Genomic DNA, 11,438 nt, shown 5'->3' with positions numbered 1-11,438 from the left:
ACCACCAAAACATAACATAATTCAAGAGATAAACTATCCCATGTATAGTAGATCGGGGATAGGTTACTATTCCCTCTACCTAACACGTCCTTCAAGTATCTGCTTGGTAAACAAGATTGTCCAATGTGTGAACAATACCATGCTTTCAGGACTTTCATACTTAAATCAAACATGGGCCATGCTAGAAAAGTGTAAGATGTGGCTCACACAACACCCGTAGGTGGTCTTTGTCTTTAAGCATGCGTTCATAGTAGATAGACCTCAAATAGTCAAAGTAAGAGAGATTTTGTTGTATCCATATTACAAATACTGCATTATATTTTCAGGAGATATTAACATACCAATCATAAATTGATGATGAACATGATATAATCATAAATTTATACTATATGACACTATTGGATTATTCATCAGCTATCTTCACTGACCTCTTATTTATTTATTTATTTCTGCTGAAATAACTTATTTATACATTTCTTATAATATGTTTTCAAATACAATAATAATAAAAAAAAGATGATGAAAATCTATCTCGCACTGCAAAAGAAAAAGGCATGCATGTAAGGACCGGTTGGTAGTAGATGAGGAAGATGGCAAATAAAATCGCATCTAGAGAGTAAAATAATTCTCATAAGGTAGAAGAAGATAATTGTTTTAAGTGGGGGAGACTGCGGTCCCATGCGGCCAAGTCTCCTTTAATACCCGTTTTAATGGGGATTAGTTGGAAACACAGGACCACTCTTTCCCCAACCTCGGTCGTCGGCGCCAGCCCCCTGTATTCAGAATATTTTCTCCCCCCCCTCTCCTCTTTCTCTCTAGTAGCACTAAGAGTACTACTTGTAGCAGAGGAGTAGCGGTGATACAAATCTCCGAAGGTCCAATTCATCTCGGTGCTCTGGTGAAAGAAAGCAGAGGGGCCGACAGAAGCCCATCTGAGAAAAGTTTTTTTTAAGTGTGGAAGAGAGGAGAGACAGAGAAAGCAGAGAGAGAGAGAGGGAGGGAGGGAGGGAGGAAAAAAAGAAAAAATAAATTTTCACTTTTGAGGAGTTGGGATTCGAGCCAATCCGAGTTTACCACCTTTTCCACCGAGGAGAAGGGAAGAGAACAATTTATGGAAGTCCTGCCGTAATAAGTGTAGAAGAGAGGAGAGGGTGGTAGGCTCTCCAAATTAAAGTACCAGGATCTCTTTCCTTGCTTTTTTTGGTTTCCTTTGGCTCTCCTTAGACTTGCGAGCACTTGACTTGCTCAAGCGGAAGCATAGCTCGTCCTATGGTCTTCCGTTAAGACTTTTCTAGAGAGAAAAACCACTATTTATAATGGTTCGCTTTATGGCTGTTCTCTCCCTCACTCTTTCTCTCTCTCCCCCTCCCCATGCCGACCTCCTGTGAATCCATCGAAGGGAGACCTCCTTTACCTTTCAGGCCGTGATCAATCCTAGAGCTTTCGTATGATGGCCCATGAATCCCACTACGCTGAATTCTCCTCTGCAGGCCACCAGGCGATGCAAAGCTTCGAGCCCAACCAGGAGCTCTATGGTCTCCAAGGTGGGATGGAGATGTTGGGGGCACCCTCCAAGCATCAAAGCTCCAACCTCTGGAGAGGCTTCGTCCCCCGAGACTTCCCCGAGGCATCGAGCAAGAACTTTATGGTCACGACCGAGACGGTGGCACCGGCAAGCCCGTGGCAGGTGGACGACTCCTCGCTGAGATCTCTCTTTCCCTGTGAAGAGACCGGGCAGCCCAACAGGGGCCTGTCGCTGTCCCTCTTCAACCCGAAGCCCTCCGACGCCATCGGAGTGCCTCCATCCTGCTATCAGAGTGATTCCAGGGATGGGTTGCTCTCGAGAGCAGCCAGTTCTCATCAACAGCAGATATTCATGCAGGAAGGGAGGGGTTTTGATTCGCATCAGCCCTTTCAGTTGAAGAATTCCAAGTATTTGGGCCCAGCTAAGGAGCTTCTGACTGAGTTCTGCAACCTAGGAGGAGAGATCAGCTCGAGTAAGAGGTCCCAAAAGGCAAGCCAATGGGAAGAAGGTGGTCCTTCTTCCTCTTCTTCTTCATGGCATCAACCCCTAAACTCCATGGACCCCTTGGAGCTCCAAAGGAGGAGAACTAAGCTGCTTTCCATGCTAGAAGAGGTCAGTATACTTCCTTCTCATTTTTCTTCTTCTTCTTCTTGATTCTTTCCCCTTCTCATCTTACTGGTTGAACAACAATTAAAGAAAAAAATAGATTTCTTTTTCTTTTTTTAATCTTATCAGTGGGGATCCCAGTTGATTGGTTTAGAAGCTTGAATCTGGAGGGTTCAATTATGTGGGACTGCAGAACTACCACAGGTGTGGTTCTGAGCCAGGGGTAGGGACAGATTGACAGTTTTGGGGTTCTCTATTTACTTCAGGAAACCTCGATTCCCTTTCTTTTTCGTAGCTATCTAGCCCTACCATTCTTCCATCCCCTTTATTTAATGGAACCCACCATCTTTTCCCCTCCTTTTCCGTTATTATCATAACAATTATTAATGTAACTATTGTAATCACTGTTGTTATTTATCCTTCTATTGTTGTCATCATTTATTTACCACTAGTGTGCAAAACCTGGCACATGCTAGGTCATTTTATGCAAAAGGCTATGGCTACCATTCAAAGTTGAAAAGGAGAAAAACCCCATGAATAATTCCATCCCCTCATGAGAGCACATGCATGGTCTCTAGCAATATGCTGATTTCAAGAGAAGATTTCTACGTACTCTCATATCCTTTGTTCTTTATTACTATTGGAAGCATGCAGTAGCTAAGGAACATAACATGATATGCATCTGTACAATTATATAGGAGCAGTGGTTGCAAAATTTGTCCTTTTTTTTATTACTATTGTCTTTTTTTATTTGTTTTTTTTAATTCACTCAGGTGGATAGGAGATACAGAAAATACTGCGAGCAGATGAGAGCGGTGGTGTCGTCGTTTGAGGCTGTGGCCGGGAAAGGAGCAGCCACATTCTATTCGACGCTGGCATCCAAGGCCATGTCGAGGCACTTTCGGTGCCTGAGGGATGGGATTGTTGGTCAGATACGAGCCGCAGAAAAGGCGATCGGAGAGAAGGATGCAGTTGCACCAGGGACGACGAAAGGTGAGACACCACGGCTCAAGCTGCTTGACCAGTGCCTGCGGCAGCAGAAGGCATTTCACCAGGCTGGGATGCTCGAAGACCACCCATGGCGGCCCCAAAGAGGCCTTCCCGAGCGCTCTGTTTCGATTCTTCGAGCCTGGCTCTTCGAGCATTTCCTTCACCCGTATCTCTCTCTCTCTCTCTCTCTCTCTCTCTCTCTCTCTCTCTCTCTCTGAGTGTGCATGTGTGCATATGTGTGTGTGTGTGTGTGTGTTTTGGTTTCTATGAAAATCCCAATGGATAATATGAAATATAAAAGTGACCAGTTAAATTGTAAGTAGAGGAGGATCTACAAGGAGGAGGCTTTCTTTTTAGCCAGCATATAGGATTCATTTTGATTGACTGCCACAAATCAGAAAATAATGCGTGGATTTAGCTTACAAAATATACACCGTGGATTCTTAATTATTGTGCCTCGTAAGTCCTATTCGCCAACTTTGTAGTTAGTTGACAATTCTGATTAGGTATTTGACAAAATCCGAAAAAGAAGTTGAGGAAATAGGTTTTTTCTAATGTAAGTGAATAAGATCATAGGGCATTATTTAGTGGAATTGGCTGAGTAATATCTTGGAGAAATTGATTAAACCACAAATATCCGTAGATCTAATAAAACATAATTAATTTTGATTACTTTGACTGCAACTAATTAATACTGTGGCTTTATCCAATGTTTTCAGCTTGATAAAGAAAAAAAAATGTAAAGTATTCCATCTCATTCAAGATTCTGGCATGACAAACTAAGAGCAATTTTTTTGGCAGCGGTTTCCCCATAACAATGCAACAACTTTTTATAAGTGGTTCTCCTATAAGACATGGAAAAAACAATAAGACTCTAGCACCCATGGATGGATGCCAGTAAAGCTGCCCATAGCTCCTTCTAGCTGTCTCTGGATAGCTGCTCTTTGTTTTCTTTAGCACGGCATGCCAATTTCCCTTGTTTAGGTTTGTGATAAACTATAGAAGAGACCCAATCCTTGTCACTAGGGAGAAAAACCAATACAAATAGCTGTTACCATCCAGGTTTGCTCATTCTTCAACTGACTTGTTCCATTGTTGGACTTAACAATTGCTCTTGATAACAGGTACCCCACCGATGTCGACAAACATATCTTAGCCCGGCAAACTGGACTCTCGAGAAGCCAGGTATGCCCTAATGCATTACAGCTTTCTTTATACCAGTTGATCCCTCATCTCTACCTTGATCACTCCCTTGTTTTCTTTTCTTTTCTTCTTCTTCTTATATATATATATATAGAATGAAAGCGCTCTCTTGGTTCATATAATCAAATTAGTTATGTTGGTGAACTTTATAGAATATGCAGATATGACTATGTTCTCACGTTCTTGGTTCACTCAATATCTGGAATCATTTAAATTTCTAGATCATAAAAATATATATTCACTACATGCATGGATTGCACCCCAGGTCTCCAATTGGTTCATAAATGCAAGGGTGAGGCTTTGGAAGCCAATGGTGGAGGAGATGTACATGGAAGAGACGAAAGAACAAAACAGTCAGTCCTCCAATGCCACAACTGGACAGCAAGACGATGCCAACCCTAACCCTAACCTCAACCCTGGGCTTGACCAGAAGCCAGCGCCAGTGCAGCTCCTCAATGATTCAGACTCGCTCTCATCAATCATCAACAGCAGCCACCATAGCGATCAAAAAAATACGATGAATGCCAAAGCTTCCCGAGATCACAATCCGCAGCATCAGGTTCCAAGGGCAGAGAGCTTTGGTGTTTCCAACTTGGACTTCTCCTACAGCGGTTGTGGCAGTCGAAACTTGGGGAGTGGCGTGTCCTTAACTCTGGGCCTTCAGCAGCACAGCGGGGGAGGCATGAGCTTATCATTCTCGCCTTCCTCCCAGCACTCTCTCCTCTTCTCTGGAGAGCATGTCGACGACGGCCAGCAGGTCCAATTCGCCATCTTAGATGGGGAGGCACAGACCGTTCCTTATAGGAACATGATGGGGGCTCAGTTGCTGCATGACTTGGCAGGATAGAGGATAAAGAAGGCATCAAATCTGCAAGGCTAAGATAGAAACATACTGACTCAAGAGCAGATATATTATACTTTTTTTGTATATTGTTTTGGCCGGTAGCTAGGCTAAATAAATTTGTGCTTTATTGGTTCCCCCTGGTATTATATTTGTATCCTATACGATAGTTATATTATGCAATTGGAGAGGGCAGTGCCACTGTCAGGTGCAACTATATAACTAATACATGTTAAACTTAATTTGTTGGACCAAAGATATATATTTATATATACAACTACTTCATTCAAAGATCAAATACCCGTGTGTGTGTGTGTGTGTGTGTTGTCTACCGTGCATAATGAAATAAATAAGGTTTATTGGAGTTATTCAAATGAAATGAGGCAAATGCACTACTCTTGTTCGGTACTTTAATGGGCTAAATGTTATGGGGGGTTTCATTAATTATTTTATCGTGCATTCGAGGTGTCATTATTACTTAATCTATTTGATTTGTTCATATAATGCACCAGAGATATGACTAATTGAAAGAGCATCTTGGCTCAGTTTCTTGGAGATAATTTGGATATATAAATTTGCTTTATGTATGAATCTTCCTACTGCACCTAGCATGTGTATGTTCGCTCTTCAGTAGGCTAGAAGGATGATTTGCCATCAAATTAAGGATAAAGTTGAAAATGAGTTCCTGCACTACAAAGAACTTAACCATTACGTAAATGCTCCACCATGCTAGTGCTTGATCAGTGGTTTGTGTTTTCATCTGATTAATATATGCCCTGCCATTTTCTTGTGAAAAGTCTATCGATGCCCACCAAGTTTTGTTATGGAATTAGATGTGCACATACCTTCTTAATCTCACGAATACAAGTATTCGCCAAATTATCTGCGTTCTTAATTCCTTTATTGCATTTGCTTTGAGGCATTAACATGATTGTGTAGGGACTTCCCTAGTAGTGCAAAAGATATGCTCTTGTAAGAGGGAGTACGTGACCTACATTGTGTTGTGGAATTCTGAAATTACAAAGAAGGAAGGTAAGTGGAGTTAACTCTGACATATGGATATGATATGGAGTAAATTTGTGGCTCGAGATTAAGAATGGAATAGCTGATTACCATCATGGTGTTAAATACTAATGAGAGTCACATTATCAAATGTTTACAACCCACCTGAATGAGTCGTATATTGCAGCTCATGCGTGAGACCACTTCTTTGAAAAGGCTTCATTTCATCCCAAACTGTATCATTCCATGCAATCCTGTCTCATGCATTACTATGTATGGTCTAATGTTGCTTCCACGATGTTTTAGAGGTTAATATGCAACTCTATTTATGCATTTTGTAGCTGTGGACAAATCACTGCATGCATGCACTACAACAAAATAGACTTTTTATGACTCTTTCCCGCCGACGCTATAAAAAAGCGTCAGCAAATTTCGAAGCGGTGCTGAAATTGGTCAACATTTTTTTTATAATGTCGGGTGAAATTCAAATTAGATGATGCTTTAAAGCATGTCAGAAGAAAAAAAGGCAATAAAGCCAACCCCCTGCCTTTTTCCTCCTTGATCCCCCTGCCTTTCTCTCTCTCTCTCTCTCTCTCTCTCTCTCTCTCTCTCTCGCACGCGGAGAACAAACCCTAACCCTTTCACCCAGCCGCCATCATTCCAATCCACCCCATTCCCCCCCTTCTTCCTCCCCGATCCAACTTGGCTACCCCTCTCCCCCCAACTCCCCACTGAGCTTTGGATCCCCCTCCCCCTCCGAGCTTTGAGGACGACTCGCGCCGTCGAGAAAGGTGTTCTACCCCTCTGAGCTGAGGATACAGCGGTGGCGGCGGGCGGGCTGGGGTCCAACGAGATGAGCGGCCATAGATGCAGGCAGATGGAGGCCAAGTTGGTGAGTGTCAAGGCCTCCGTCGACCATCTCGTAAGTTTCATCTCCCCCTCACCTCTCCATCCACCCTTGCAGCCCCATCTTCCTCCAAGAACTCCTCCTCCTCTCACCCTCCCCTCATCGGAGGCCCAGGCTGCGGCTTGTGACAGAGGAGAAACTGGATTAGGCCATGGCCCATCGCAAGAAAGAAAAGAGCAGGGTTGCTGCTTCTGCTGCATCCCTAAGAAACATTCGAAGGGCTCAAAGGCGGCTAGAGAAGGAGATCGTGACAAAGGAGAGGGAGTTGGGTCCTCCGGAAGACGACATCTGGAGGGCAAGAAAGCAGAGGCAGAGCCGGCCAAAGGTTACCCACAAGGAGAGGCTGAGTTTGGTGGCTTCCATTCCTTCTCCCAGTCCATTGCCGAGTATGTTCTGATTCTTTAATTTTTACCTTCTAGTTCTTGAGTTTTGATCATAGGTGGGTATGCATCGAGACATAAAATCTGAAGCTCGTGGATGCATTCATCGATCAAATGATTGATGGGTTGTTGAACGGTAGAAATTTTGTATTCTGTTAATGTAGATGTGGATGTCCCTCTTCCCTCTTGCCCTAAATCATAAAAAATAATTTTTTAAAAAAAATTAAGGCTAAAGCCGACGTTTTTAGCAATGCTTTTAAGCGTGGCTAGAAAGTGTTGCTAAAAACCGATCTTTTACGACGCTTTTCAAATGCATCGAAAAAAACTTTTTTCACTCAAGTATCGCCGATGCTTCGGCGACGCTTTGTGCAACACCGGGCGGATCTTTACCGACGCTTATAAGCATCGGTAAAGAATGTAAAAAATGCCAGAAAGCTTTTTTGTAGTGATGCTAAGACTATTTCAATGCCATTGATGCCAAAAAAGAATCCTTAGCACCACATTCTAAGCTTGCTATGTGCCTATGAAGCCTAGAGCCAACTCTTGAAAATTTTTGTTCAATTTAATAATTTATAATTTTATAAAGATCGATCTACTGAATAACACTTTAATTTTAAAAAAAGCAATATCTTGGGAAACCGCTAGTTTGATCAAAACTAATAGGTGATTTAGTTTGCAAGTAACTCAAGATGGAAATTAGATTAAATCATATTGGAATTTTGTCAACTCAATATATTAAGCAACATTAGACTTGGTAAGGTGTGTGGCATTGGATTGGAGTTGATCAAACACCGAGCTGGGTCAGGCTCAACCAGGCTCCACAGTAGAAGTTAGCCCAATGCCAATGCCGGGCCTGGCCCAACCCGAACATCGAGCTTACATTTTTGCCCAGACCCAACCCAATCTTGAAGAGCCAATTCCAAGCCCGACCATCAAACCTAGTTTCCTCTTTCCCCGCACTATTATAGGCTAAGTGCAATATAATTTTGTAGTGCAAAGTAACATCCACTACAAAAAAAAATTATCTTTCTCGATGGTTTTTAGAGCCAATACCAATGCTTTTTTTTGTGCAAATGCTGATGCTTATAAGCGTCTGTAATTTTCGCGCCAATTGCAAAAGCATCGGTAGGAGGGGGTGGAAATTTTTTTTGCCGACGCTTCTAAAAAGCATCGGCAAAAATGGAAGATTTGCTGACGCTTTTAAGCGTCAGGCTCTCTTGATTCCGCCAATGCTTATAAGTATCAGCCTTTACCGAGCAACCTCCTGTCTAATATTCTTTCAAATATTAGGGGTCTGTTGTCGATGAAGCAGCATATCTAATATTCTTTCAAATATTAGAGGTCTATTATCGATGAAGCGGCATGATCGTACTCAAAAAATTCAAGCCTGAAAACATATTTCTTTTACAAACTCCATCAAAAAAAGAACAATTATCTCATCTAGATGCTAATGATATTTTTTTTTACAAATAACAACAATCTCATCAATGATATTTTTTTTACAAATTACAATAAACTACCAACCCCATCTGGTTCTATTTACAAATTACCAACAAAAAGATCCCCTTCCCTCCTCAAAGCTGCAACTCGAATAAAAGGAACCCCATTCAACAAAAAGGGACAATACCAACAAAAAGATGCCCCGAATTAACCTTCCATCGTGCTCTGCCCCATCCCCAACCCCATCTCGAGCTGCTGCTAGAACGGATTGATGAAGTCGTCGGCATGGGTGTCCTCCTCCTCCGCCTTCGCCTCCCGCCGCCCGATCCCTGGCCTCACCGTCGTCGATCGAGGAACAACCTCCGCCCCCTCAGCTTCAATGTGCACAAACATCGACTTGTTGCTTGCCGACTTCTTTATCTTCACGGCCAGTTTCACCGGTGCCTCTCCCACCGTCGGGCGCGCGTACGACTAGATCTGGATGACCTGGTCATGCTCCTCACCGGTGGAATCGGCCTCCGAGGCGTGGATCGCCTCCACAGCCTCGGAGACGGTAGGATCCTCTCTCTCTCTCTCTCTGAGCGGCTAGATGGTGAGGGATCAGCCTTCGGGGCATGGATCACCTCCACGGCCTTTGAGACGGCAGCATCCTCTCTCTCTCTCTCTTTCTCTGAGCGGCTAGGTTTCCATGGGATTGGGGTTTTTTTTTATAACGGGGTTGTTAAGTGTCGTGGGGAGTCCGATGATGCTTTTAAGCGTCGTCTTCTCACCCACTCCCAGCCTCCGACGATGCTTTTAAAAGCGTCATCTACGTTTTTTTTTTTTTTTTTGCCTTCAACGACGCTTAAAAGTGTCGGAGCCAAAATTGTCGACGCTTCTACCTAGCGTCGGCATCTATACGTCAGCATTACCCGTTTTTCCTATACTGATCTAAAAAGTACATACTAGCCAAGCAATACTTCTATTTATTTATATAAGATTAATTAGTTTATTAACTATATAATATATTATTATTTAATTATAATATATTATATAGATAATTTTAGGCCCGGGCGGGCTTTTTTTCTAATTTTCTAGGCCCGGCCCAATTATTATATCGGCTTTACTGTTTTGCCCAAGCTTGTCCCAAGGGCCTATTTTTGGCGCCCAAGGCTACTAAATTTTGGGCTAGGCTGGCAGGCCACCTGGCCCATCAACAGCCCTAGGTTCGATAAACTATGCCCATTAAATGAAAATTTGGTAAGAGTTACACAATCTAGAGAGAATGATATTCCCTGTCTATAAGGTTAAATAACAAGTGGGTGATTGAGCATGTCAAAACAAGATAAAATCTGGTTATTTCATTCCCTTGGAGTATTATCGAGAATGCATATAAGTCATTATAGAATAGAAATAGTTCAAAGTTTAGTCAATTACGTTATCTATGTATAATAGATACAATGAATATGTTCAAGAATGGTATGATGATTATATATGATTCTTATCCAAAAGGCGAACGCCCTAGAATCTCTCATTCGGCTAGTCCTTGTGATCCCGTCAAATTATACAGGCTACACCCCTTTGAAGAACTCTAGGCTATGGGTGCATAGACCTTCAAGAGAAGATATCAACAAATGCCTCGGTTAAAATTCTGCAATCCTGCCGCAATCCTGTGAATATGAGTTTAAAATTCGAAGTTTTTTTGGGTTCCATTTGACATTTTCTGGATTCCTTCGGCGCGGGCATGCGGATATGGTGGTGGGGGAGATTGTTTTGATGTTTTTATTTATTTATTTATTTATTTTGAAGCGTAATGGAGAGGGCAAAGCCCTCCTCAGATTGTGCTCAAATGAAGAAGAATGTATATAAAGTATGATGTTAGCCCGTCTTGCGCGACTTGCTCGCATTTCACCAGTAACTCCGTGGAAACATTTGGCCCTATGTGCCATCATTAATTGCGTCCGCATTTTCAAAGATAACTTTGCGCAGCAGACGTATTTTTGATTTATCCTGTATCCAAACCGATTCGTATCTTATCCGATCCGACCTGATTGTCACTCCTACTTTGTGAATGCTGGGGTACAAACCAAATGGAGCCGGAGGGTACCAAGGCTATGCTCAACCCAAATTAGAGCAGCTTTTCATGCCCGGCCAGTCCCATATTTGGGCCAAAGTCTAGATCGCATGCCAGTTGCTAATAATGCCCCTTCTTTTTTGAGGCACAAACCAACAATTTTGTCACTTGGAAGATAATTTTGAGGGCTTTCAGCAGACATCTAGCGAGCAAGTTCTGCTGAACTCATTCAAAAACATCTCTTGCATTTTCCGTTAGTAGATTCCGACAAAAGTACCATAGGAATTAGCCACAAACTAAGATGCCCAAAGCTAAACCATGATCTTCTTTTTAAAGCTGCACCATAAGAACTAAGTTTTATCTCTCAAATTTGGTGATTAGCTAATGCGAGCAACCAAGAGAAATGCTAAGTGCAATGGAATTTAGACCCAAGTCTCCGACGTAACCATCAAGAGACCATAATGCATTAGAGCTCGTCTTCTCTCTGAGAG

General features: G+C 42.5%; 1 protein-coding gene across 1 annotated transcript; it reads left to right on the top strand.

The window, feature by feature from the left end:
• The first annotated feature begins 618 nt into the window (after nt 1-618).
• Nucleotides 619-5,437, top strand: LOC103712213 (homeobox protein BEL1 homolog). The gene is made up of 4 exons (XM_008798678.4): nt 619-2,137; nt 2,905-3,287; nt 4,246-4,306; nt 4,590-5,437. Exons 1-4 carry the CDS (start codon nt 1,448-1,450, stop codon nt 5,169-5,171), a joined length of 1,716 nt encoding a protein of 571 aa, XP_008796900.2. The 5' UTR covers nt 619-1,447; the 3' UTR covers nt 5,172-5,437.
• The last annotated feature ends 6,001 nt before the right edge of the window (nt 5,438-11,438 follow it).

The sequence above is a fragment of the Phoenix dactylifera genome, chromosome 17 (genome assembly GCF_009389715.1).
Source record: "Phoenix dactylifera cultivar Barhee BC4 chromosome 17, palm_55x_up_171113_PBpolish2nd_filt_p, whole genome shotgun sequence".
Lineage (NCBI taxonomy): Eukaryota > Viridiplantae > Streptophyta > Magnoliopsida > Arecales > Arecaceae > Phoenix > Phoenix dactylifera.
Note: the sequence above shows the minus strand (reverse complement) of the source record. Positions and strands in the feature narration are given on the sequence as shown.

What these genes read in the sequence shown, in the direction of transcription:
- LOC103712213 (XM_008798678.4), top strand. Translation starts at nt 1,448, where the DNA reads ATGATGGCCCATGAATCCCACTACGCTGAATTCTCCTCTGCAGGCCAC. An exon ending in TGCTTTCCATGCTAGAAGAG is followed by an intron (nt 2,138 to 2,904) that starts GTCAGTATACTT and finishes TAATTCACTCAG; the next exon opens with GTGGATAGGAGATACAGAAA. An exon ending in CTGGACTCTCGAGAAGCCAG is followed by an intron (nt 4,307 to 4,589) that starts GTATGCCCTAAT and finishes ATTGCACCCCAG; the next exon opens with GTCTCCAATTGGTTCATAAA.